The sequence below is a fragment of the Passer domesticus genome, chromosome 35 (assembly GCF_036417665.1).
Source record: "Passer domesticus isolate bPasDom1 chromosome 35, bPasDom1.hap1, whole genome shotgun sequence".
In the NCBI taxonomy this organism is placed as follows: Eukaryota; Metazoa; Chordata; class Aves; order Passeriformes; family Passeridae; genus Passer; species Passer domesticus.
In genome coordinates, this window is record NC_087508.1 from 543,872 (window position 1) to 571,557 (window position 27,686).

At 54.9% G+C, this 27,686-nt stretch overlaps 2 protein-coding genes across 3 annotated transcripts; one reads left to right on the forward strand and one right to left on the reverse strand.

Annotated features, from left to right (window-relative positions):
• Positions 1 to 1,966: 1,966 nt before the first annotated feature.
• On the forward strand, positions 1,967 to 15,482 carry LOC135288766 (creatine kinase M-type). Its single transcript, XM_064402157.1, has 8 exons — positions 1,967 to 2,243; positions 4,209 to 4,408; positions 5,599 to 5,753; positions 9,734 to 9,866; positions 10,541 to 10,712; positions 12,145 to 12,268; positions 13,537 to 13,726; positions 15,206 to 15,482. The coding sequence occupies exons 2-8, from the start codon at positions 4,216 to 4,218 to the stop codon at positions 15,382 to 15,384; spliced, it is 1,146 nt and encodes a 381-aa protein (XP_064258227.1). The 5' UTR covers positions 1,967 to 2,243; positions 4,209 to 4,215; the 3' UTR covers positions 15,385 to 15,482.
• A 1,073-nt stretch (positions 15,483 to 16,555) lies between these two features.
• LOC135288809 (BPTI/Kunitz domain-containing protein-like) lies at positions 16,556 to 27,442 on the reverse strand. Of its 2 annotated transcripts, XM_064402199.1 has the most exons (6): positions 27,286 to 27,442; positions 25,760 to 25,936; positions 24,257 to 24,295; positions 22,555 to 22,722; positions 21,020 to 21,061; positions 16,556 to 20,418 (listed from the first exon to the last, which is right to left on the reverse strand). In XM_064402199.1, the coding sequence occupies exons 1-6, from the start codon at positions 27,383 to 27,385 to the stop codon at positions 20,270 to 20,272; spliced, it is 675 nt and encodes a 224-aa protein (XP_064258269.1). In that variant the 5' UTR covers positions 27,386 to 27,442; the 3' UTR covers positions 16,556 to 20,269. The 2 variants fall into 2 exon arrangements, with proteins under 2 accessions (XP_064258269.1, XP_064258270.1); XM_064402200.1 differs by lacking the exons at positions 25,760 to 25,936; positions 27,286 to 27,442 and adding an exon at positions 25,340 to 25,563.
• Positions 27,443 to 27,686: the final 244 nt, after the last annotated feature.

Consider the following 27,686-nt stretch of genomic DNA (forward strand, 5'->3'; position numbering starts at 1 on the left):
CCCTCCAATTAATTTTGGGGTTCCCCCCTTAATTCTGACCCCCCCAATTAATTTTGGGGTTCCCCCCCATTTCTGACCCCCCCCCATTAAATTTTGGGGGTTTTTGACACCCCCCCCCCATTAATTTTGGGGTATTTGGGGGGGGGTCCCGCTATTTGAGGGGGGTCCCGGTTATTAAAGAGCTCCCGGTATTTATTGGGGGGGTGGTCCCGTTATTTGGGGGGGTCCCGCTATTTTGGGGGGGGTCCCGGTTATTCAAGGGCTCCCAGTATTTTTGGGGGGGGTCCCGCTATGTGAAGAACTCCCGGTATTTATTTTGGGGGGGTCCCGGTATTTTGGGGGTGGTCCCGGTATTTATTTGGGGGGGGTCCCGGTATTTTGGGGGGGGGGTCCCGGTTATTAAAGAGCTCCCGGTATTTAATTGGGGGGGGGTCCCTCTATTTGGGAGGGGTCTCGCTATATCGGGGGGGGGGGGTCCCGGTCTTTTTGGGGGTGGTCCTGGTATTTGGGGGGGGGGTCCCGCTATTTGGGGGGTGGTCCCGGTATTTTGGGGGCAGGCTCCCAGTTATTGAAGAGCTCTCGGTATCTTTTGGGGGGGGGTCCCGCTATTCTGGAGGGTGGTCCCGTTATTTGGGGGGGGGTCCCGGTTATTAAAGAGCTCCCGGTATTTATTGGGGGTGGTCCCGCTATTTATTAGGGGGTGGTCCCGGTATTTTGGGGGGGTCCCGCTATTTGGGGGGGGATCCCGGTTATAAAGAGCCCCCGGTATTTATTAGGGAGGTGGTCCCGCCATTTGGGGGGTGGTCCCGGTATTTGGGGGGGTTCCCGGTGCCCCGGGTGGGGTCCCGCTATTTGGGGGTGGTCCCGGTATTCTGGGGAGGGGGGTCTCGCTATTTGGGGGGGTCCCGGTTATTGAGGAGCTCCCGGTATTTATCTGCGGGGTGGTTCCTCTATTTTGGGGGGTGGTCCTGATATTTGGGGGGGGTCCCGGTTATTAAAGAGCTCCCGATATTTATTGGGGGTGGTCCCGCTATTTGGGGGGGTCCGGTATTTTGGGGGTGGGGGGGGTCTCGCTATTTGTGGGGGTCCCGCTTTTTGGGGGGGTCCCGGTTATTGAAGAGCTCCCGGTATTTATTGGGGGTGGTCCCGCTATTTTGGGGGGGGGTCCCACTATCTGGGGGGTGGTCCCGGTTATTGAAGAGCTCCCGGTATTTATTAGGGGGGGGTCCCGCTATTTCAAGGGTATTTGAGGGGTGGGCCCGCTATTTATATGGGGGGTGGTCCCGGTATTTGGGGGGGGTCCCGCTATTCTGGGGAGGGCGGTATTCTGGGGGGGGGTGGTCCCGTTTATTGAAGAGCTCCCGGTATTTATTAGGGGGGGTGGTCCCGCTATTTTGGGGGTGGTCTCGCTATTTTGGGGGTGGTCCCGCCATTTGGAGGGTGGTCCCGGTATTTTGGGGGGCGGTCCCGGTATTTGGGGGTGGTCCCGCTATTTGGGGGGGGTCCCGCTATTTTGGGGGCGGTCCCGCTATTTTGGGGGTGGTCCCGGTATTTTGGGGGTGGTCTCGGTATTCTGGGGGTGGTCCCGGTATTTTTGGGGGTGGTCCCGCTATTTTGGGGGCGGTCCCGGTATTTTGGGGGCGGTCCCGCTATTTTGGGGGGCGGTCCCGCTATTTTGGGGGTGGTCCCGGTATTCTGGGGGTGGTCCCGGTATTTTGGGGGGCGGTCCCGCTATTTTGGGGGTGGTCCCGGTATTCTGGGGGTGGTCCCGGTATTTTGGGGGCGGTCCCGCTATTTTGGGGGGGGTCCCGGTATTTTGGGGGCGGTCCCGCTATTTTGGGGGTGGTCCCGCTATTTTGGGGGGGGTCCCGGTATTTTGGGGGTGGTCCCGCTATTTTGGGGGTGGTCCCGGTATTCTGGGGGTGGTCCCGGTATTTTGGGGGCGGTCCCGCCCCCGCCCCGCGGTCCCGGGGGGCGGCAGGTGCCGCGTGCCCCCCCCGCCCCCCCCCCCCCCGGTGACACCGGACACGGGGGGCGGCTCCGGGGGTCCCCGAGGGTCTCGCGCGGGCCGGGGGCGGCCCCGCCAGGGCCCGGCCCCGCCCGGTTCGGGGTCCCCCCGGAGCCCCCCGGGGCTGGGGGGGGTCCCGGGGGGGATAAAAGCGCCCCTGGGGGGTCCCGGTCCCACCGCTCCCCCCGCGCCCGGTACCGGCCCGACCCCGACCCGGCCCCGCTGAGAGACCCAGGTAAGGCCGGGGGGGCACCGGGACCCCCCCCGGGACCACCGGGACCCCCCCCGGGACCACCGGGACCACCGGGAGACCCCCGGGACCGCCCCCGGGAGACCACCGGGACCCCCCCCCGGGAGCACCGGGACCACCGGGAGACCGCCGGGACCACCGGGACCCTCCCCGGGGGCACCGGGACCCCCCCCGGGAGACCCCCGAGACCCTCCCGGGACCCCCGGGATCCCCCCGGGACCCCCATCGGGACCATTGGAACCCCCCCGGGACCACCGAGACCCCCCCGGGACCCCCCGGAGACCCCAGTCGGGACCGGGACCCTCAGGAAGGGTCGGGACGCCCCCGGTGTCACCGGGACCGGGATTCGGGATCGGGACCGGGACGGGGACAGGGACAGGGACTCGACGCCCCCTCGGTGCCACGGGGACCGGCACCGGGATTCGGGACCGGGACCGGGACCGGGACAGGGACAGGGACCTCCCGTCGGTGTCACCGGGACCGGGATTTGGGTCCGGGATCTGGGACCGGCACCGGGACCGGGTCAGGGACCGGGACCGGGTCAGGGACCCCCCGTCGGTGTCACCGGGACTGGGACCGGGATTCGAGACCGGGACCGGGACCGGCACCCGCTCCCCCCTTCGGTGTCACCGGGACCGGCACCGGGATTTGGGTCCGAGATCCGGGACCGGGACAGGGTCAGGGACAGGGACCTGATCCCCCCTCGGTGTCGCCGGCACCGGGATCCGGGTCCGGCACCGGGATTTGGGTCCGAGATTCGGAACCGGGACCGAGCCCCTCCCTCCTCGGTGCCACCGGGACCGGGATTTGGGTCCGATATTCGGAACCGGGACCGGGACAGGGACCTGACCCCGCCTCGGTGTCACCGGGACCGGGATTCGGAACCGGGACCGGGCCCCGCCCCCCCCGGTGTCACCAGGACCCCCCCCAAACCCCCCGGTCCCGCCCCTCCCCCCTGGGCTATAAATAGCCCCGGCCCGAACAAGGAGCGGAGCGGGGCGGCCACGCCCCCCTGGGGGATACGCCCACTAGGACACGCCCCCTCCCAGCAGGACACGCCCACCAGGACACGCCCCACAGCCCCCCCCGTGTCCCCTGTGTCCCCTCCGGTGGCACGTGTCGCGGTGTCCCCGGTGTCACCTGGCTGTCCCCTGTGCCACCTGTCACCTGGCTGTCCCCGTGTCCCCATGTCCCCATGTCCCACCTGTCACCTGGCTGTCCCCGTGTCCCCATGTCCCCATGTCCCACCTGTCACCTGGCTGTCCCCGTGTCCCCGTGTCCCCATGTCCCACCTGTCACCTGGCTGTCCCCGTGTCCCCATGTCCCTCCTGTCACCTGGCTGTCCCCATGTCCTTCATGTCCCTCCTGCCACCTGGCGGTCCCCGGTGTCACCTGGCTGTCCCTGCAGTGTCACCTGGCTGTCCCCGTGTCCCCGTGTCCCCATGTCCCACCTGTCACCTGGCTGTCCCCGTGTCCCCACAGTGCCATCATGTCCCCATGTCCTCTATGTCCTCCGTGTCCCACACATCACCTGGCTGTCCCCACACCCCCCCGTGTCCTTCCTGTCACCTGGCTGTCCCCGTGTCCCCCGTGTCCTTCATGTCCCTCCTGTCACCTGGCTGTCCCTGGTGTCACCTGGCTGTCCCCTCCTGTGGCACGTGTCGCTGTGTCCCCGGTGTCACCTGGCTGTCCCCGTGTCCTCCATGTCCTCCACATCACCTGGCTGTCCCCACAGTGTCCCCACGGTGTCCCCGTGTCCCCGCAGTGCCACCATGCCGTTCAGCAACACCCACAACAAGCACAAGCAGAAGTTCTCAGCCCAGGAGGAGTCCCTGACCTGTCCCCGTGTCCCCGTGTCCCCATTCCCATGGTGTCCATGGTATCTCTATGGTGTCCATGGTGTCACCATGGCTGTCCCCATGTCCCCAAGGTGTCCCCGTGTCCCCGCAGTGCCACCATGCCGTTCAGCAACACCCACAACAAGTACAAGCAGAAGTTCTCGGCCGAGGAGGAGTTCCCGGACCTGTCCAAGCACAACAACCACATGGCCAAGGTGCTGACCCCCGCCCTGTACCAGAAGCTGCGCGACAAGGAGACCCCCAGCGGCTTCACCCTCGACGACGTCATCCAGACCGGCGTGGACAACCCCGGTGCGTCCTCGCGGGGGTCCCCAGACCACCCCGGGGGTCCCCAGACCACCCCAGGGGTGCCCAACCCACCCCGGGGGTCCCCAGACCACCACGGGGGTCCCCAGACCACTCAAGGGGTCCCCAACTCATCCATGGGGTCTCCAGCCCACCCCAGGGGTCCCCAACACACCCAAGGGGTCCCCAAATGGTCCATGGGGTCCTCAACCCATCCATGGGTTCTCCAACTCATCCATGGGGTCCCCAGCCAACCCTGGGTGTCCTCAGTCCACCCCAGGGGTCCCCAACCCACCCAAGGGGTCCCCAAATGGTCCATGGGGTCCTCAACCCATCCATGGGGTCTCCAGCCCATCCATGGGGTCCCTGAGCTGTACATGGGGCCAGAGACCCGTCCCCAAGTCCCAGTAGCCCCATCCCAATCCCATACCCAGTCCCAGTCCCATACTGGTCCCAGTAGCCAATCCCAGTGCCATACTGGTCCAAGTGACTCTGTGGTGTCCCCGGTGTCCCCCGGTGTCCCCGGTGTCCCCAGGCCACCCGTTCATCATGACCGTGGGCTGAGTGGCCGGTGACGAGGAGTCCCAGTAACCCATCTCCATCCCATACTGGTCCCAGTAACCCATCCCAGTGCCATACTGGTCCCAGTGCCCCATCCTAGTCCCATACTGGTCCCAGTGCCCCATCCCAGTGCCATACTGGTCCCAGTGACTCTGTGGTGTCCCTGGTGACCCCTGGTGACCCCGGTGTCCCCAGGCCACCCGTTCATCATGACCATGGACCCATGTCCCAATCCCATAGCCAATCCCAATCCCATACTGGTCCCAGTGCCATACTGGTCCCAGTGACCCGGGGTGTCCCCGGTGTCCCCAGGCCACCCGTTCATCATGACCGTGGACCCATGTCCCAATCCCATAGGCAATCCCAGTCCCATACTGGTCCCAGTGCCCATCCCAGTCCCATACTGGTCCCAGTGACTCTGTGATGTCCCTGGTGACCCTGTGGTGTCCCCCGGTGTCCCCAGGCCACCCGTTCATCATGACCGTGGGCTGCGTGGCCGGTGACGAGGAGTCCCAGTAACCAATCCCCATCCCATACTGGTCCCAGTGCCCCATCCCAGTCCCATACTGGTCCCAGTGCCCCATCCCAGTCCCATACTGGTCCCAGTGACCCTGTGGTGTCCCCGGTGTCCCCAGGCCACCCGTTCATCATGACCGTGGGCTGCGTGGCCGGTGACGAGGAGTCCTACGAGGTCTTCAAGGAGCTCTTCGACCCCGTGATCCAGGACCGGCACGGCGGCTACAAACCCACCGACAAGCACCGCACCGACCTCAACCACGAGAACCTCAAGGTGGGGGTCCCCCAATTGGGGAGGGGTCCCCGAAATTGGGGAGGGGTCCCCGAAATGTGGGAGGGGTCCCTGAAATGTGGGAGAGTCCCCAGGGGTCTCAGCAGGACCACCATGGGGTGACAGGGACACTGTGGGGTGACACCACAAACCCACCGACAAGCACCGCACCAACCTCAACCACGAGAACCTCAAGGTGGGGGTCCCCCAATTGGGGAGGGGTCCCCGAAATGTGGGAGGGGTCCCCGAAATGGGGAGGGGTCCCCGAAATGTGGGAGGGGTCCCTGAAATCTTGAGGATTCTCCAGGGGTCTCAGGAGGGCAGGGAAGGGGTGACAGGGACACCGTGGGGTGACACCACAAACCCACCGACAAGCACCGCACCGACCTCAACCATGAGAACCTCAAGGTGGGGGTCCCCAAAATGGGGAGGGGTCCCCGAAATGTGGGAGGGGTCCCCGAAATCTGGGAGGGGTCCCTAAAGGTCTCAGGAAGGCAGGGAAGGGGTGACAGGGACACCAGGGAAGGGGTGACAGGGCCACCATGGGGTGACAGGGACACCGTGGGGTCATACCACAAAGCAACCAAAAAGCACCGACCTCAACCACGAGAACCTCAAGGTGGGCTCCCCCAATTTGGGAGGGGTCCCCAAATTCTGGGAGGGGACCCCAAAATTTGGGAAGGGTCCTCAGGGGTCTCAGGAAGGCGGGGAAGGGGTGACAGGTACACTGTGGGGTGACAGGGACACCATGGGGTGACACCACCGACAAGCACCGCACCGACCTCAACCACGAGAACCTCAAGGTGGGGGGGAACCCAAATTGGGGAGGGGTCCCCAAATTTGGGAGGGGTCTCCAAAATTTGGGAGGAGTCCCTAAAATTTGGGAGGGGTCCCTAAAGGTCTCAGGAAGGCAGGGAAGGGGTGACAGGGACGCCGTGGGGTGACACCACAGAGCCACCAACAAAAAGTGACCTCAACCAGGAGAAGCTCAAGGTGGGGGGACCCCAAAATTTGGAGGGGTCCCCGAAATTTGGGAGGGGTCCCTAAAATTTGGGAGGGGTCCCCAAAATCACGGGGGGTCCCCAGGGGTCTCAGGAGGGCAGGGAAGGGGTGACGGGGCCACCATGGGGTGACACCACAGAGCCACCTCAGGAGGGTTTGGGAGGATTTTGGGGAGAATATTTTGGGGAATTTTGGGGGTTTTTTGGGGTATTTTGAGTGGAATTTTGGGGATATTTTAGTGGAAATTTTTTGGGATTCTTTGGGGTGAATTTGGGGTTTTTCGGGGTGTCCCTGACCCGTTTTCGGGGCGCAGGGCGGGGAGGACCTGGACCCCAAGTACGAGCTGAGCAGCGCGGGGGTCTCAGATTGAGGGATATTTTTGGGTTTTTTTGGCATATTTTGAGCAGGAATTTTAGAGACATTTTTAGGATTTTTTTGGGGTGAATTTTGGGTGTTTCGGGGTGTCCCTGACCCGTTTTCGGGGCGCAGGGCGGGGAGGACCTGGACCCCAAGCACGAGCTGAGCAGCGCGGGGGTCTCAGAGCAGGGGATATTTTGGGGTGATATTTTGGGTATATTTGGGTTATTTTGAGCAGGAATTTTAGGACATTTTTAGGACTTTTTTGGGGTGAATTTGGGGTTTTTCGGGGTGTCCCTGACCCGTTTTCGGGGCGCAGGGCGGGGAGGACCTGGACCCCAAGTACGAGCTGAGCAGCGCGGGGGTCTCAGAGCAGGGGATTTTGGGGTGATATTTTGGGTATATTTGGGTTATTTTTAACACAGTTTTTGTGCTATTTTTGGGGTGAATTTTGGGTTTTTCGGGGTGTCCCTGACCGGTTTTTGGGGCGCAGGGCGGGGAGGACCTGGACCCCAAGTACGTGCTGAGCAGTGGAGCTGTGTCCGAGGGGGAAATTCTGGATATATTTGGTTTATTTTGAGCGGAATTTTTTTTATATTTTTGGGATATTTCTGGGGTGACTTTGGGGTTTTTCGGGGTGTCCCTAACCCAGTTTTCGAGGCGCAGGGCGGGGAGGACCTGGACCCCAAGTACGTGCTGAGCAGTGGAGCTGTGTCAGAGGGGGAAATTTTGGATATATTTGGTTTATTTTGAGCAGGAATTTTGGGACATTTTTAGGACTTTTTTGGGGTGAATTTTGTGATTTTCGGGGTGTCCCTGACCCGTTTTCGGGGCGCAGGGCGGGGAGGACCTGGACCCCAAGTACGAGCTGAGCAGTGGAGCTGTGTCAGAGGGGGAGATTTTGGGGTGATATTTTGTGTATATTTGGGTTATTTTGAGCAGGAATTTTAGGACATTTTTAGGACTTTTTTGGGGTGAATTTTGGGTTTTTCGGGGTGTCCCTGACCCGTTTTTGGGGCACAGGGCGGGGAGGACCTGGACCCCAAGTACGTGCTGAGCAGCGCGGGGGTCTCAGAGCAGGGGATTTTGGGGTGATATTTTGGGTATATTTGGGTCATTTTTAACACAGTTTTTGTGCTATTTTTGGGGTGAATTTTGGGTTTTTCGGGGTGTCCCTGACCGGTTTTTGGGGCGCAGGGCGGGGAGGACCTGGACCCCAAGTACGTGCTGAGCAGTGGAGCTGTGTCCGAGGGGGAAATTCTGGATATATTTGGTTTATTTTGAGCGGAATTTTTTTGATATTTTTGGGATATTTCTGGGGTGACTTTGGGGTTTTTCGGGGTGTCCCTAACCCAGTTTTCGAGGCGCAGGGCGGGGAGGACCTGGACCCCAAGTACGAGCTGAGCAGTGGAGCTGTGTCAGAGGGGGGGATTTTGGGGTGATATTTTGTGTATATTTGGGTTATTTTGAGCAGGAATTTTAGGACATTTTTAGGACTTTTTTGGGGTGACTTTGGGGTTTTTCGGGGTGTCCCTGACCCGTTTTCGGGGCGCAGGGCGGGGAGGACCTGGACCCCAAGCACGAGCTGAGCAGCGCGTGGGTCTCAGAGCAGGGGATTTTGGGGTGATATTTTGGGTATATTTGGGTTATTTTTAACACAGTTTTTGTGCTATTTTTGGGGTGAATTTTGGGTTTTTCGGGGTGTCCCTGACCGGTTTTTGGGGCGCAGGGCGGGGAGGACCTGGACCCCAAGTACGTGCTGAGCAGTGGAGCTGTGTCCGAGGGGGAAATTCTGGATATATTTGGTTTATTTTGAGCGGAATTTTTTTTATATTTTTGGGATATTTCTGGGGTGACTTTGGGGTTTTTCGGGGTGTCCCTAACCCCGTTTTCGGGGCGCAGGGCGGGGAGGACCTGGACCCCAAGCACGAGCTGAGCAGTGGAGCTGTGTCAGAGGGGGGGATTTTGGGGTGATATTTTGATGTATTTTGAGCAGAATTTTTGGGACAATTTTGGGATTTTTTTGGGGTGACTTTGGGGTTTTTCGGGGTGTCCCTGACCCATTTTCGGGGCGCAGGGCGGGGAGGACCTGGACCCCAAGTACGAGCTGAGCAGCGTGGGGGTCTCAGATTGAGGGATATTTTGGGGTTTTTTTGGCATATTTTGAGCAGGAATTTTAGAGACATTTTTAGGATTTTTTTGGGGTGAATTTTGGGTGTTTCGGGGTGTCCCTGACCCGTTTTCGGGGCGCAGGGCGGGGAGGAGCTGGACCCCAAGCACGAGCTGAGCAGCGCGGGGGTCTCAGAGCAGGGGATTTTGGGGTGATATTTTGGGTATATTTGGGTCATTTTTAACACAGTTTTTGTGCTATTTTTGGGGATATTTCTGGGGTGAATTTTGTGATTTTCGAGGTGTCCCTGACCCGTTTTCGGGGCGCAGGGCGGGGAGGACCTGGACCCCAAGCACGAGCTGAGCAGTGGAGCTGTGTCCGAGGGGGAGATTTTGGGGTGATATTTTGTGTATATTTGGGTTATTTTGAGCAGGAATTTTAGGACATTTTTAGGACTTTTTTGGGGTGAATTTTGTGATTTTCGGGGTGTCCCTGACCCGTTTTCGGGGCGCAGGGCGGGGAGGACCTGGACCCCAAGTACGTGCTGAGCAGCCGCGTGCGCACCGGCCGCAGCATCAAGGGCTACTCGCTGCCGCCCCACTGCAGCCGCGGCGAGCGCCGCGCCATCGAGAAGCTGTCAGTCACAGGTGGGGGCGGGGCCTAGGGGGCGGGGCCTGCAGGGGCGTGGTCCGGGTGGGCGTGGCCTGAGAGGGTGGGGTTCTGTGGTTGAGGTTGGATTGGGCGTGGTCAGGGAATGGTTGAGGGAATTTGGGTGTGGTTGTAGGGGGTGTGGTCACAATGTGGGTGTGGCTGGTGTGGGCGTGGTGATCTGGGTGTGGTCAGTGTGGGCGTGGCCTAAGAGGGCGGGGCTTGCAAGGTGGGGTGGTTTTGGGGTAGATTTGGGACAAATGGGCACATCCAATGAGGGTTGGGCGTGGCCTGGGCGTGTCCAGGATTAATTTGGAATGAATTTGGGGTTAATTTGGGATGGATTTGGATGGATTTGGGATGGATCTGGGATCGATTTGCAATTAATTTGGATGGATTTGGGACAAATGGGCACATCCAATCGGGGTTGGGCGTGGCCTGGGCGTGTCCAGGATGGATTTGGGATGGATTTGGGGTGGATTTGGGGTGAATTTGGGATGGATTTGGATGGATTTGGGATGGATCTGGGATCGATTTGCATTAATTTGGATGGATTTGGGACAGATGGGCATATTCAATCGGGGTTGGGCGTGGTCTGGGCGTGTCCTGTCTGGGCTGGGCGTGGTCTGGGCGTGTCCTGGGCGTGCCCAGGCGCTGACCACGCCCCCGGCAGCCCTGAACAGCCTGGACGGGGAGTTCAAGGGCAAGTACTACCCGCTGAAGGCCATGACGGAGCAGGAGCAGCAGCAGCTCATCGACGACCACTTCCTGTTCGACAAGCCCGTGTCGCCGCTGCTGCTGGCCTCGGGCATGGCCCGCGACTGGCCCGACGCCCGCGGCATCTGGTGGGCACCCGGGGGCAGTTAGAGACACCTGGGGGCAGTTAGAGACACCCGGGGGCAGTTAGAGACACCCGGGGGCACCTGGGGGCAGTTAGAGACACCTGGGGGCAGTTAGAGACACCTGGGGGGCACCCGGGGGCAGTTAGAGACACCTGGGGGCAGTTAGAGACACCCGGGGGCAGTTAGAGACACCTGGGGGCAGTTAGAGACACCTGGGGGGCACCCGGGGGCAGTTAGAGACACCCGGGGGCAGTTAGAGTCACCCGGGGGCAGTTAGAGACACCTGGGGGCAGTTAGAGACACCTGGGGGGCACCCGGGGGCACCTGGGGGCAGTTAGAGACACCTGGGGGCAGTTAGAGACACCTGGGGGCAGTTAGAGATACCCGGGGGCAGTTAGAGACACCTGGGGGCAGTTAGAGACACCTGGGGGCAGTTAGGGACACCCGGGGGGCACCCGGGGGCAGTTAGAGACACCCGGGGGCAGTTAGAGACACCTGGGGGGCACCCGGGGGCACCCGGGGGCAGTTAGAGACACCTGGGGGCAGTTAGAGACACCTGGGGGGCACCCGGGGGCACCCGGGGGCAGTTAGAGACACCCGGGGGCAGTTAGAGACACCTGGGGGGCACCCGGGGGCACCCGGGGGCAGTTAGAGACACCTGGGACATGCCTGGGGGGTTCCTGGCGGCACCTGGAGGTGTCTGGGGGACATTTGGGGAGACCTTGTGACACCTGGGGCCACCTGGTGGGGACATTGTGACACCTGGGAGGTTCTTGGGGGCACCTGGACACCTGGGGACAACTAGGGACACCTGGGGGCACCTGGGGGCAGTTTGGGGCACCCTCCCGGTGTCCCCCCCCCGTGTCCCCAATGTCCCCTGGGTGTTCCTGATGTCTGTGATGTCCCCTGATGTCCCCCCATTCTGGGGGTCTCCCCTTTTGGGGGATCTCTGGGGGGTCCCTGGGCCACACTGAGCTGTCCCCCCGGTGTCCCCTGGGTGTCCCCAATGTCCCCAATGTCCCCTGGGTGTCCCCGATGTCTGTGATGTCCCTGATGTCCCCAGTGTCCCCTGATGTCCCCCCACTCCGGGGGTCTCCCCTTTTGGGGGATGCCTGGGGGTCCTGGGGCCACGCTGAGCTGTCCCCCCCGGTGTCCCCCCGGTGTCCTCAATGTCCCCTGGGTGTCCCCTGGGTGTCCCCAGTGTGCCCTGGGTGTCCCCAATGTCTGTGATGTCCCCAATGTCCCCAATGTCCCCTGGGTGTCCCCGATGTCTGTGATGTCCCCTGATGTCCCCCCACTCCGGGGGTCTCCCCTTTTGGGGGATGCCTGGGGGTCCCGGGGCCACGCTGAGCTGTCCCCCCCGGTGTCCCCCCGGTGTCCCCGATGTCTGTGATGTCCCCAATGTCCCCTGGGTGTCCCCTGGGTGTCCCCGCAGGCACAACGACAACAAGACGTTCCTGGTGTGGGTGAACGAGGAGGATCACCTGCGCGTCATCTCCATGGAGAAGGGAGGCAACATGAAGGAGGTGTTCCGGCGCTTCTGCGTCGGCCTCAAGAAGGTCAGGGGGGACTTGGGGACACCTGGGGACACTTGGGGACATTGGGGACACCTGGGGACACCTGGGGACATTGGGGACACAGAGGGTTTGGGGACACTTGGGGACACTGGGGACACGGAGGGTTTGGGGTCACATTTCCATGAAGAAGGGAGGGAACATGAAGGAGGGGTTCCGGCGCTTCTGCGTCGGCCTCAAGAAGGTCAGGGGGGACTTGGGGGACACCTGGGGACACTTGGGGACACTGGGGACACTGGGGGACATTGTTGGGGGGACATTGGGGACATTGGGGACATTGGGGACACCTGGGGACATTGGGGACACAGAGGGTTTGGGGACACTTGGGGACACTTGGGGACACTGGGGACACTGGGGACACGGAGGGTTTGGGGTCACATCTCCATGGAGAAGAGCGGCAACATGAAGGAGGTGTTCCGGCGCTTCTGCGTCGGCCTCAAGAAGGTCAGGGGGGACTTGGGACACTGGGGACACTGGGGACACCTGGGGACACCTGGGGACATTGGGGACACTGAGGGTTTGGGGACATTTGTGGATGGAGGAGTTTAGGGGTCACATCTCCATGGAGAAGGGGGACAGTGGGTTGGTCTCAAGAAGATCAGAAGGGTCTTGAGGTGTCCTAAGGGTCTTGGGGACACTTGGGGGCACTTGGGGACACCTGGGGCCAGGTGGCACTTTGAGAACAGGAACTTTTGGGGACAGGTGACACTTTGGGAACAAGAAGAACTTTTGGGGGACAGAAAGAACTTCGAGGACAGGTGTCACTTTGGGGACATTGAGGGGATCTGGACACAGGGAGAACTTTGGGGACAGGTGTGGCTTTGGGGACAGGTGACATCTGGGGACAGGTGACACTTTGGGAACAAGGAAAACTTTGGGGACAAGGAGAGCTTTGGGGACAGGTGACATTTGGGAACAAGGAGAGCTTTTGGGGATAGAGAGAACTTTGGGAACAGGTGACATTTGGGAACAGGTGACACTTTGGGGACAGGTGACATCTGGGGGACAGGTGGCACATTGGGGACAGGTGACACCTGGGGACAGGTGACATTTGGGCACAGGTGGCACTTTGGGGACACCAAGGTGACATTTGGAGTGCCACCAACAACTCTGAGCACCCCAGGTGTGCCCTGGGCATTCCCTGGGCATTCCCCAGGTGTGTCCAGGTGTGCCCCAGGTGTCCCCCGGGTGTGCCCCAGGTGTCTCCTGGGTGTCCCCCGTGTCCCCAACGCGTGTCCCCCGGCTGTCCCCAGATCGAGGAGATCTTCAAGAAGGCGGGGCACCCCTTCATGTGGACGGAGCACCTGGGCTACATCCTCACCTGCCCGTCCAACCTGGGCACGGGGCTGCGCGGCGGCGTGCACGTGCGCCTGCAGCACCTCAGCCAGCACCCCAAGTTCGAGGAGATCCTCAAGCGCCTGCGCCTGCAGAAGCGCGGCACAGGTGGGAGCCCCAAAAATCACCTGGAATGGGTGGGGAGACCCCAAAATTCACCTGGATGGGGACGGGGACACCCCAAAATTCACCTGGTGGGATGGTGACAGCCCCAAAGTCACCTGAGCCAGCGCCCCAAGTTCGAGGAGATCCTCAAGCGCCTGCGCCTGCAGAAGCGCGGCACAGGTGGGAGCCCCAGAATTCACCTGGGCGGGAATTCCATCCCAAAACTCACCTGAGGGGTGAAATTCCATCCCAAAATTCACCTGGGGTGGGCGAGGAGATCCCCAAAGTCACCTGGTGGGGAGAATTGCATCCTCAAGTTCACCTGAGGGGGAGAATTCCATCCCAAAATTCATCTGGGTGGGGAATTCCATCTCAAAATTCACCTGGGAGGAGAATGACACCCCAAAATTCACCTGGGTGGAGAAATTCCACCCCAAAATTCACCTGGGGAGGTGAAATTCCATCCCAAAATTCACCTGGGGTGGGAAATAGGGACAGCCCCAAAGTCACCTGAGCCAGCGCCCCAAGTTCGAGGAGATCCTCAAGCGCCTGCGCCCTGCAGAAGCGCAGCACAGGTGGGAGCCCCAAAATTCACCTGGGAGTGGGCAGGGACACCCCAAAATTCACCTGGAGGGGGAGAATGACACCCCCAAAATTCACCTGGGGTGGGCAGGGACAGCCCAAAGTCACCTGGGGGAGAATTCCATCCTCAAGTTCACCTGGGTGGAGAAATTCCACCCCAAAATTCACCTGGGGGGAGAATGACACCCCCAAAATTCACCTGGGGAGGTGGGACACCCCCAAATTCACCTGGAGGGGACAGTGATAGCCCCAAAATTCACCTGGGGGGGAGAATGACACCCCCAAATCAGCCCAGGAAAGGGACCCTGTGAGGGACCTGATGGTCCAGGAATGGTCAGGAGTGGTCAGCGCTGTCCTGGCTGTCCGTGGCTCACTGATTCCCCCCCGCCCTGTCCATCTGTCTGTCCGTCTGTCCAGGCGGGGTGGACACAGCCATGGTGGGGCCATTGAGCACTGGGGATGGACAGGGGATGGTCAGGGTGTGCTCAGGAGTGGTCAGCACTGTCCTGGCTGTCCGTGGCTGTCCGTGTCTCACTGATTCCCCCCTTTTGTCCATCCATCTGTCCGTCTGTCCGTCCAGGCGGGGTGGACACAGCCATGGTGGGGCCATTGAGCACTGGGGATGGACAGGGGATGGTCAGGGTGTGCTCTCAGGAGTGGTCAGCACTGTCCTGGCTGTCCGTGGCTCACTGATCCCCCCCCTCTGTCCGTCCATCTGTCCATCTGTCCAGGCGGGGTGGACACGGCGGCGGTGGGCGCCGTGGAACCATCGGACACTGGATGGACAGGGGATGGTCAGGGGTGGACAGGGGATGGTCAGGGGGTGCTCAGGAGTGGTCAGCGCTGTCCTGGCTGTCCGTGGCTCACTGATCCCCCCCTTCTGTCCGTCCGTCCGTGCAGGCGGGGTGGACACGGCGGCGGTGGGCGCCGTGTTTGACATCTCCAACGCCGACCGCCTGGGCTTCTCGGAGGTGGAGCAGGTGCAGATGGTGGTGGACGGCGTCAAGCTCATGGTGGAGATGGAGAAGAAGCTGGAGCAGAAGCAGCCCATCGACGACATGATCCCGGCCCAGAAATAGGGGAGGGGGCGGCCGGGGACCCCCCCGAGCCCCCCAGCAGGGGAGGGGGCGAGCGGGGACCCCCCAAAAAAAACCCCCCCCAGAGCGGCCCCAATAAACGCTGCTGGTCCCGGCTGGGCTCGGTGTTTCAATTTGGGGAGGTGGGCGACGCCAATTTGGGGGTCTCAGCAAAGTCAGAGGGACCCTCGCACTCTCTTCTCACCCGTGGGGACCCCCAAAAATCTCCTCTGAGACCCCTCCCCACCCCCGGGGAGCCCCCCAAGCCCCCCCAGAGCGGCCCCAATAAACGCTGCTGGTCCCGGCTGGGCTTGGGTGTTTTAATTCGGGGAGGGGGCGACGCGAAATCTGGGGGTCTCAGGGGACACCTCGCACTCTCTTCTCACCCGTGGGGACCCCAAAGTCTCCCCCGACCCCCGGGGACCCCCCCAAGCCCCCCCCGAGCCCCCCCCAGTAAACGCTGCTGGTCCCGGCTGGGCTCGGTGCTTCAATTTGGGGAGGGGGGCGACGCCACTTTGGGGTCCCAGCAATTTCACAGCGACCCCCGCATCCCCCAGGGGTCCCTCTGGTCCTCCTGGGGACCCCAAAATCTCCCCCGACCCCCTGGGACCCCCCAGAACGCCCCCAATAAACGACCCCAATATGGTCGGGGGTTCCAATTTGGGGAGGGGGCGTCGCCAATTTGACCACCCAAAAAAACCCAATTTTTCCCCTCAAAAATCCCTTTTTTCCCCCCAAATCCCAAACCAAATTTTCCACCACAAAACTTTCTTCTCCCCGCCCAAAAAAATCCCATTTTCCCCCCCAAAAAATCCAAATTTTCCCCTAAAAAAATCCCCATTTTCCCCCTTCCCAAATCCCTTTTTTCCCCAAAAAATTCCAAATTTTTTCCCCAAAATTCCCATTTTTCTCCCAGAAAATCCCTTTTCCCCCCAAATCCCATTTTCTCCCTCCCAAACCCCATTTCCCCCCCAAAAAATCCCATTTTTTCCCCCAAAAAACTACATTTTTCCCCAAAACCCCTCAATTTTCCTCCTCCCAAATTCCCATTTTTCCCCCCAAATTCCTTTTCCCCCCCCAAAATTCCCATTTTTTCCCAAACTTCCCATTTTTTCCCCACCCAGGGAAGGCACTCAGGGTTTTGGGGTTTTTTTTTGGGGGGGTTGCTCAGGAATTTGGGGTTTTTGATTTTCCCTTTATTCCAACAAATCCCTGGAATGTAAAAAAACCCTTCCCAAAAACCCAAAATCGCCTCGATTGCACCCAAAAATCACAAATCCCCCCCGAAACCCAAAATCACATAAACAGGGGGGTGGGGACCCCAAAAAGCCAAAAAAAATCCCCAAAACAAAAAAAAAATCCCAAAAAATCCTCCAAAAAACTAAAAAAAAAAACTAAAAAAATCTACAACAAACTCAAAAAAAACCCAAAAAATCACCCCAAGCCCCCCCCCAAAAAACCCAAAAAACCACAAGAACTAAAAAAAATCCTAAACAAAACAACAAAAAAACCCAAACAAAAAAAAATTAAAAAGCCCAAAAAAACCCCTAAAAGTTAAAAAAAAAATCAAAAATCCAGGTGGGAAAAAGGAGGAGACGCCCCAAATTTTTAGGATTTTTTGGGGGGGTTTCTTTGGGTTTTCTAATTTTATTTTTGGATTTTTTATAATTTTCTGGATTTTTTTTTTTACTTTTTTATGGGTTTTTTTAGGGTTTTTCCCCCACCCACCCTCCCCAAAATTCCATTTATTCCCTACAAAAATCACTAAAAATCAGAGCGTGGATCATTGCCAGGAGCGGCTCAGGAAGGGGATTTTGGGGGACGGTTTTGGGGGATTTTTGGGTAATTTTTGGGTTTTTTTTTGGGTAGTTTTTTTGATATTTTTAGAGGATTTTTTAAATCATTTTTCAGGGATTTTGAGGGGGTTTTTTTGTGATTTTTGGTGGATTTTTTGTGGATTTTTAAAGGATTTTTAAGGATTTCTTCCCCACCCACCCTTCCCCAAAATTCCATTTTTTCCCTACAAAAATCACTAAAAATCAGAGCGCGGATCATTGCCAGGAGCGGCTCAGGGAGGGGATTTTGGGTCTGGTTTTGGGGGATTTTTGGGTATTTTGGGGTTTTTTTGAGTGTTTCTGAGGTATTTTTTGGGTATTTTGGAGGGGATTTTTTTGGTTTTTTTTCATTATATTTGGGGATTTTTTTTTTTAATTTTTTGGATTTTTTTAGGGTTGTTTTCCCCACCCACCCTTCCCCAAAATTCCATTTTTCCCTACAAAAATCACTAAAAATCAGTTGTCAGGAGCGGATCAGGGAGGGGATTTTGGGACCATTTTTGGGTAATTTTTGGGTAATTTTTTTGGTATTTTTTTTATATTTTAAGGGGATTTTTTTTTATTTTTCAGGGATTTTTTAAATGGATTTTTTGTTGATTTTTTCAGGATTTTTTCCCCACCCACCCTTCCCCAAAATTCCATTTATTCCCTACAAAAATCACTAAAAATCAGAGCGTGGATCATTGCCAGGAGCGGCTCAGGAAGGGGATTTTGGGGACGGTTTTGGGGGATTTTTGGGTAATTTTTGGGTTTTTTTTGGGTAGTTTTTTTGATATTTTTAGAGGATTTTTTAAATCATTTTTCAGGGATTTTGAGGGGTTTTTTTTGTGATTTTTGGTGGATTTTTTGTGGATTTTTAAAGGATTTTTAAGGATTTCTTCCCCACCCACCCTTCCCCAAAATTCCATTTATTCCCTACAAAAATCACTAAAATCAGAGCGCGGATCATTGCCAGGAGCGGCTCAGGAGGGGATTTTGGGTCTGGTTTTGGGGGATTTTTGGGTAATTTTTGGGGTTTTTTTGAGTGTTTCTGAGGTATTTTTTGGGTATTTTGGAGGGGATTTTTTTGGTTTTTTTTCATTATATTTGGGGATTTTTTTTTTTAAATTTTTTGGATTTTTTTAGGGTTGTTTCCCCCACCCACCCTTCCCCAAAATTCCATTTTTTTCCCTACAAAAATCACTAAAAATCAGTTGTCAGAAGCGGATCAGGGAGGGGATTTTGGGACCATTTTTGGGTAATTTTTGGGTAATTTTTTTGGTATTTTTTTTATATTTTAAGGGGATTTTTTTTTATTTTTCAGGGATTTTTTAAATGGATTTTTTGTTGATTTTTTCAGGATTTTTTCCCCACCCACCCTTCCCCAAAATTCCATTTATTCCCTACAAAAATCACTAAAAATCAGAGCGTGGATCATTGCCAGGAGCGGCTCAGGAAGGGGATTTTGGGGACGGTTTTGGGGGATTTTTGGGTAATTTTTGGGTTTTTTTTGGGTAGTTTTTTTGATATTTTTAGAGGATTTTTTAAATCATTTTTCAGGGATTTTGAGGGGTTTTTTTTGTGATTTTTGGTGGATTTTTTGTGGATTTTTAAAGGATTTTTAAGGATTTCTTCCCCACCCACCCTTCCCCAAAATTCCATTTATTCCCTACAAAAATCACTAAAAATCAGAGCGCGGATCATTGCCAGGAGCGGCTCAGGAGGGGATTTTGGGTCTGGTTTTGGGGGATTTTTGGGTAATTTTTGGGGTTTTTTTGAGTGTTTCTGAGGTATTTTTTGGGTATTTTGGAGGGGATTTTTTTGGTTTTTTTTCATTATATTTGGGGATTTTTTTTTTTAAATTTTTTGGATTTTTTTTAGGGTTGTTTCCCCCACCCACCCTTCCCCAAAATTCCATTTTTTTCCCTACAAAAATCACTAAAAATCAGTTGTCAGAAGCGGATCAGGGAGGGGATTTTGGGACCATTTTTGGGTAATTTTTGGGTAATTTTTTTGGTATTTCTTTATATTTTAAGGGGATTTTTTTTTTATTTTCAGGGATTTTTTAAATGGATTTTTTGTTGATTTTTTCAGGATTTTTTTCCCCCACCCACCCTTCCCCAAAATTCCATTTATTCCCTACAAAAATCACTAAAAATCAGAGCGCGGATCATTGCCAGGAGCGGCTCAGGGAGGGGATTCTGGGGGCCGGTTTTGGGGGATTTTTTGGGTATTTTTTAGGGGTTTTTTTTTTATATTTTTAGGGATTTTTTTTATTTTTCAGGGGATTTTTGGGGATATTTTTTGTGGATTTTTTGTGGATTTTTAAAGGATTTTTTAGGGTTCTTTCCCCACCCACCCTTCCCCAAAATTCCATTTATTCCCTACAAAAATCACTAAAAATCAGTTGTCAGGGAGGGGATTTTGGGGCCGGTTTTGGGTAATTTTTGGGGTTATTTTTGGGGTTATTTTTGGGATGTTTTTGGGGTATTTTTGGGGTGTTTTTGGGGTTATTTTTGGGGTGTTTTTGGGGTATTTTTGGGATGTTTTTGGGATGTTTTTGGGGTATTTTTGGGATTATTTTTGGGGTGTTTTTGGGATGTTTTTGGGGTGTTTTTGGGGTTATTTTTGGGGTGTTTTTGGGGTTATTTTTGGGGTGTTTTTGGGGTTATTTTTGGGGTGTTTTTGGGGTGTTTTTGGGGTGTTTTTGGGATTATTTTTGGGATTATTTTTGGGGTGTTTTTGGGTTATTTTTGGGGTATTTTTGGGGTGTTTTTGGGGTTATTTTTGGGATGTTTTTGGGGTATTTTTGGGGTGTTTTTGGGATTATTTTTGGGGTGTTTTTGGGGTGTTTTTGGGGTTATTTTTGGGGTGTTTTTGGGGTGTTTTTGGGGTTATTTTTGGGGTGTTTTTGGGGTGTTTTTGGGGTGTTTTTTGTGTGTTTTTGGGGTTATTTTTGGGGTGTTTTTGGGATGTTTTTGGGGTATTTTTTGGGTTATTTTTGGGGTGTTTTTGGGGTTATTTTTGGGTATTTTTGGGGTGTTTTTGGGGTGAATCCGGGCGTTTTCGGGCCCTCAGGCGGGGTAGGGCTCCTTCATCAGGCACTCGCGGTCGTCGCCGGCGGCTCCCGGCGCTCGCGGCGGCGCCCGGCAGCGCCCCCGGGCCAGGGCCAGCCCCGCGGCCAGCAGGGCCAGCAGGGCCAGCAGGGCCACCAGCGCCAGCCCTGGGGACACAGACGGGGTCAGGGACATTGGGGACATTGGGGACACCCAGACCCAGGGCCAGCAGGGGGACACAAACGGGGACATTGGGGACATTGGGGACATTGGGGACATTGGGGGGATTGGGGACATTGGGGGGATTGGGGACACTGGGGACATCGGGGACATCGGGGACGTTGGGGACACCTGGGGACATTGGGGACACTGGGGACATTTGGGACACTGGGGGTATCGGGGACACTGGGGACATTGGGGACACCGAGCCCCAGGGCCAGCAGGGCCACCAGCGCCAGCCCTGGGGACACAGACGGGGTCAGGGACACAAACGGGGACACTGGGGACATCGGGGACACTGGGGACATCGGGGACATCGGGGGTACTGGGGACACTGGGGACACTGGGGACATCGGGGGTACTGGGGACACTGGGGACATTGGGGACATCGGGGACACTGGGGACATTTGGGGACATTTGGGGACTTTGGGGAGGATTTGGGGACATTCAGGAGGGATTTGGGGGATTTGGGGACATTTGGGGGGGATTTGGGGACATTTGGGGACATTTGGGGACATTTGGGGACATTTGGGGACAGGCAGAGCTCACCTTTGGAGGAGAAGAATCTCCGGAATTCGCCACCAAAATCACCTGGGAGAGAAACGGGGACAGCTCGGGCTGGGGGATTCGGGGCAAATTCTGGGGATTTGGGGCAAATTTTGGGGATTCGGGGCAAATTTTGGGGAAAACTCTGGGGATTTTGGGGGAAATTTTGGGGAATTTTGGGGAATTTTGGGGAATTTTGGGGAATTTTGGGGAATTTTGGGGAAATTTGGGGAAATTTAGGGGAAAATTTGGGGCAAATTTTGGGGATTTTGGAACAAATTTGGGGGAATTTTTGGGGAAATTTTGGGGAAAATTTTTGGGGAAATTTTGGGGATTTTGGGGAAAATTTGGGGCAAATTTTGGGGCAAATTTTGGGGATTTTGGGCCAAATTTTGGGGGATTTTGGGCCAAATTTTGGGACAAATTTTGGGGATTTTGCGGCAAACTTTGGGGATTTGGGGGCAATTTTTGGGGGATTTTGGGGCAAATTTTGTGGAATTTTGGGGCAAATTTTAGGGGAATTTCCGTGCAAATCTGGGGAATTTTGGGGCAAATTATTAAAATTTCAATTTTTGGGGTGAACTTTTTAAATTACATCCGATTTTTCACGTCAATTATTTTGGGAATATTTAAAATTTCATGGCTGTTTTTTTTCTCAGATTTTTAAATCCCGTGATGATTTTGGGGGGAATTTTTTTTTAATTTCAGGCTGATTTTTTGAAGGAATAATTTGTAAATTTCAGCCTTAATTTTTGGGGAAAATTTTTTAAAAATTACATCAAATTTTCAGGTCAATTTCTTTGCGATTTTTCCTAAATTTCACGACTACTTTTCTTCTCAAATTTTAAAATCCCGTGACGATTTTTGCAGTGAATTTTTTAAATTACATCCAATTTTCACATGAATTCTTTTGAGAATATTTTAAATTTCACAGCTATTTTCTTCTCAGGTTTTAAAATCCGCTGACGATTTTTTGGGGTGAATTTTTAAAAATTACATCCAATTTTCCCGGCAATTTTTCTGGGAGGAAGTTTTAAATTCCATGGCTATTTTTTAATCTGATTTTTAAGACTCCCAGTTGATTTTTGGGGTGTTTTTTTCTAAATTACATCCAATTTTCATGGCAAACTTTTTGCAATTTTTCCTAAATCTCACGGCTATCTTTTTCCCAAATTTCAAAATCCCGTGATGATTTTTGGGATGAATTTTTAAAATTTACGTCCGATTTTTACATAAATTCTTTTGGGAATATTTTAAATTTCACGGCTATTTTCTTCTCAAATTTTAAAATCCCATTATGATTTTTGGGGTGATTTCTTTTAAATTACATCCAATTTTCACGTCAATTTTTTTGCAATTTTTCCTAAATCCCACGGCTATTTTTTTCCCAAATTTCAAAATCACGGGTGACGATTTTTTGGGGTGAATTTTTTCAAAACCACGTCCGATTTTCCCGGCGATTTTTCTGGGTGCCATTTTGCCAATTTCCGTGTCTATTTTTGGGCAGAACCGGGTTATTTTGGCCGTTTTTGGCTCACCCTGGGGCCGGCAGCGGCGCAGGCACTCGCGCTCGTCGCGGTGGTTGTTGGCGTTGCCGCGGCAGCCGCCGTAGGTGAATTCCCGGCACGATTTCTCCGCCGGGACGTAAAACCAGCGCGGGAACGCCGCCCGGCACGGGCCCGTCACCGGCGGCGCCGAGCACAGCTCTGCCACAGGAAACAAAATTCCCACTTGGAAACACCAAAATTCCCCTTTAAAACCCAAAATTCCCACTTGGAAATCCAAAATTCCCACTTGGAAATCCAAAATTCCCACTTGGAAACCCAAAATTACCACTGGGAAATCCAAAATTCCCACTTGGAAATCCAAAATTGCCACTTGGAAATCCAAAATTCCCCTTTAAAATTCAAAATTTCCACTGGGAAATCCAAAATTCCCACTTGGAAATCCAAAATTCCCCTTTAAAACCCAAAATTTCCACTTGGAAATCCAAAATTCCCCTTTAAAATTCAAAATTTCCACTTGGAAATCCAAAATTTCCACATCAAAACCCAAAATTCCCACTTAAATCTGCCCCATCACCAGCAGCACCGAGCACAGCTCTGCCAGAAAAAACAAAATTCCCACTTGGAAACCCAAAATTCCCACTTGGAAATCCAAAATTCCCACTTGGAAATCCAAAATTCCCCTTTAAAACCCAAAATTACCACGTCAAAACCCAAAAATCCCACTTGGAAATTCAAAATTACCACTTGGAATTCCAAAATTCCTCTTTAAAATCTAAAATTTCCCCTTTAAAATCCAAAATTACCACGTCAAAACCCAAAATTTCCACGTCAAAACCCAAATTTCCCCTTTAAAATACAAAATTTCCACATCAAAACCCAAAATTACCACGTCAAAATCCAAAATTACAACGTCAAAACCCAACATTCCCACTTGGAAATCCAAAATTTCCATGTCAAAACCCAAAATTCCCTTTAAAATCTAAAATCACCACTTGGAAATCCGAAATTCCCACTTGGAAATTCAAAATTACCCCCTGGAAATCCAAAATACCCCTTCGTAGATCTAAAATTTCCACTTGGAAACCCAAAACTCCTCTTTAAAATCTAAAATTCCCACTTGGAAATCCAAAATTTCCATGTCAAAATTCAAAATTTCCCTTTAAAATCTAAAATTTCCACTTGAAAATCCAAAATTCCCACGTCAAAACCCAAAATTCCCACTAGGAAATCCAAAATTCCCCTTTAAAATGTAAAAGTTCCACTTGGAAATCCAAAATTTCCATGTCGAAATCCAAATTTCCACGTCAAAACCAAAAATTCCCCTTTAAAATCCAAAAGTTCCACTTGGAAATCCAAAATTCCCCTTTAAAATCTAAAATTTCTACTTGGAAATTCAAAATTTCCCTTTAAAATCCAAAATTCCTCTTTAAAATGTAAAATTTCCACTTGGGAATTCAAGATTTCCAGGGAAATCTGGCTGAGATCCCTTCAAAATCCAAAATTTCCACATCAAAATCCAAAATTCCCCCTTGGAAATCCAAAATTCCCCCTTGGAAATTCAACACGTCCAGGGAAATTTGTGCCAAATTCCTTCAAAATTCAATTTTTCACTTCAATTCACAGCAAACCCCTTCAAAAATCAAAATTTCTGCTGAAATTTGAACCAAAACCCTTCAAAATTCCCAAATTTCTGCTGAAATTTGGACCAAATCCCCCCAAAATTCGGAGTTACCTGCCAAGGTGGAATTGGGGTCGACAGGGCTGGAGGGAGCTGAGGAAAAATGGGAAAAAATTGAGAAAAAATGGAAAAATGGGGGAAAATGGGAGAAAATAGAGGAAAATGGGAGAAAATTGAGAAAAAATGGAAAAATGGGGGAAAATGGGAGAAAAAATGGGGGGAAAAGCAGAAAAAATTAGAAGAAATGGGAAAAAATAGGGGGGGAAAATGGGGGGAAATGGGGGAAATAAGGGAAAAAATGGGGGAAAATGGAAAAAAAGGGGGGGAAATGGGAAAAAATGGGGAGAAAATGGGGGAAAATGGGAGAAAGAATGGGAAAAGTGGGGGGAAATGGGAAAAAAATTAAAAATGGGGGGAAATGGTAAAAAGGGGGGGGAAAAGAAAATAAATGGGAAAAATTGGGGGAAAGTGGGCGAGAAAATGGGGAAAGAATGGGAAAAAATGGGGAAAATAGGAAAAATGGGGAGAAAATGGGGGAAAAATGGGGGAAAAGGGGGGAAATGGGAAAAAGAGGGGGAAAAAGGAAAATAAATGGGAAAATTTGGGGAGAAAGTGGGGGGGAAATGGGGAAAGAATGGGAAAAAATGGGAAAATAGGAAAGAACTGGGGGGAAGTGGGGGGAAAAGAGGGGGAAAAATGGGGAAAAGTGGGAAAAAATTGGGGAAAAATCGGGAAAAAACAGGAAAAAAAAGGGGGGGGGATTGGAAAAATAAAGGGAAAAATGGGGAAAACGCGGGGGGGAAAAATGGGAAAAAACGGCACCAAACCGGGGGGGGGGTTGGGAAAAAATATTCCAGAATCCCGGCCCCGCCCCCTCCCGGTATTCCCCGGTATTCCCCGGTATTCCCCGGTATTCCCCGGTATTCCCCGGTATTCCCCGGCACTCCCGGTGCTCACCGGGGTCCCCGCAGCTCTCCCGGCACTCCCGCTCGCTGCCGAAGCTGTTCCCGGTATTTCCGGGTTCCCCCCGGTATTTCCCGTTATTCCCCGGTATTTCCCGTTATTCCCCGGTATTTCCGGGTTCCCCCCGGTATTTCCCGGTCCCTCCCGGTACTCCCGGTCCCTCCCGGTGCTCACCGGGGTCCCCGCAGCTCTCCCGGCACTCCCGCTCGCTGCCGAAGTTGTTCCCGGTATTTCCCGGTCCCTCCCGGTATTTCCCGTTATTCCCCGGTATTTCCCGGTTCCCCCCCGTTATTCCCCGGCATTTCCGGGTTCCCCCCGGTATTACCCGGTCCCTCCCGGTATTTCCCGTTATTCCCCGGTATTTCCGGGTTCCCCCTGGCATTCCCGGTTCCTCCCGGTATTTGCCGGTCCCTCCCGGTCCCTGGTTCCGCCCCGCAGCTCTCCCGGCACTCGCGCTCGCTGCCGAAGTTGTTCCCGGTATTCCCCGGTCCCTCCCGGTATTTCCCGTTATTCCCCGGTATTTCCGGGTTCCCCCCGTTATTCCCCGGTATTTCCGGGTTCCCCCCGGTATTTCCCGGCACTCCCGGTGCTCACCGGTGCCCGGCTCCGCCCCGCAGCTCTCCCGGCACTCCCGCTCGCTGCCGAAGTTGTTCCCGTTGCCGCCGCAGCCGCCGAACACGAAACTCTCGCAGCTCCCGGAGGAGGCGTTGAAAAACCAGCGCGGGATGGAGGCGCGGCAGCGGCCGGTGAGCGCCGGTAACCGGCACCGGGCTGCGGAAACACCCGTTATTGGCCCCAAAATCGGCCCCAAAATCCACCCCAAAACCAGCCCGAGACCCGTGAGCGCCGGTAACCGGCACCGGGCTGCGGAACGGACCCGTTATTGGCCCAAAAAACCCAAAATAAAACCAAAAATACACCCTGAGCGCCGGTAACCGGCACCGGGCTGCGGAAACACCCGTTATTGGCCCCAAAAACCCCAAAATTCACCCCAAAATACACCCTGAGCGCCGGTAACCGGCACCGGGCTGCGGAAACACCGGTTACCGACCCCAAAAAAACCAAAATTCACCCCAAAATACACCCTGAGCGCCGGTAACCGGCACCGGGCTGCGGAACGGACCCGTTATTGGCCCCAAAAAAACCCAAAATAAAACCTAAAATACACCCTGAGCGCCGGTAACGGGCACCGGGCTGCGGAAACACCCGTTATTGGCCCCAAAAAACACCAAAATTCACCCCAAAATACACCCTGAGCGCCGGTAACCGGCACCGGGCTGCGGAAACACCGGTTACCGACCCGAAAAAACCAAAATTCACCCCAAAAATCCCCCCAGCCCCGGTAACCGGCACCGGTTTGGGGTCGGGACCCGTTATTGACCCCAAAATCCTTCCCGGGACTCCCCAAAATTCGGGATCTCCCCAAAATTCGGGATCTCCCCCCCTCAAAATCCTCCCCGGGACCCCCCAAAACTCCCCCGGGACCCCCTAAAACTTCCCAGGACCCCCCAAATCCTCCCTGGGACCCCCCGAAATTCCCCCCACGAGCCCCCAAAACTCCACAGGACCCCAAAAATCCCACCCAGGACTCCCCAAATCCCCTCCAAGACCCCCTAAATTCCCCCCAAATCCCCTCAAGACTCCCCAAACCCCCCAGGACCCCCTCAAATCCCCCCCTAAATCCTGCTCAGGACCCCCCAGGACCCCCCCAAAATCCCCCCCCAGGACCCCCAAAATCCTCCTCAAATCCCCTCCAGGACCCCCAGAACTCCCCCAGGACCCCTAAAACTGCCCCAAATCCCCCCCAGGACCCCCCCAGGACCCCCCCAAACTCCCCCAAATTCTCCCCAGGACCCCCCAAATCCCCCTCAAGACCCCCCAAATCCCCCCAAATCCCCCAAACTCCCCCAAATTCCCCCCAGGACCCCCCAAACTCCCCCAAATCCCCCCCAGGACCCCCCAAATCCCCTCAAATCCCCCCAAATCCCCCCCAGGACCCCCCAAATCCCCTCAAATCCCCCCAAATCCCCCCAGGACCCCCCAAATCCCCTCTAAGACCCCCCAAATCCCCCCCAGGACCCCCCAAATCCCCTCCAAGACCCCCCCAATCCCCCCGGTACCGGCGAGGGCGGCGGGGCCGCTCGGGGGGTCGCGGGCGGAGCCCCCCGGGCCCCCCAGCAGCAGCAGCAGCAGCAGCGGGAGGAGCCGCCCCGCCGCCATCGCAGGTGAGCGCCGCTGACGTCACCCAGGTGCGCCCGCCGCGGCCACGCCCCCGCCGCGCGCCGGCCACGCCCACTCCGAAACGGAAAATAATGAGGGGGGAGGGAGAACGGCGGGGTTGGCCACGCCCACTGAGCGAGGCCACGCCCACTATTCGGCGCCTTGTGTGGTGTGGTGGTGAAGCCACGCCCCTTCATTTGCATGTGAGGCGGGAAATCGCGCCGCTGTTATGGGGGGGTTTGGGGGGGATTTGGGGGGGTCTTGAGGGGGGTTTTGAGGAGATTTGGGGGGGTTTGGGGGT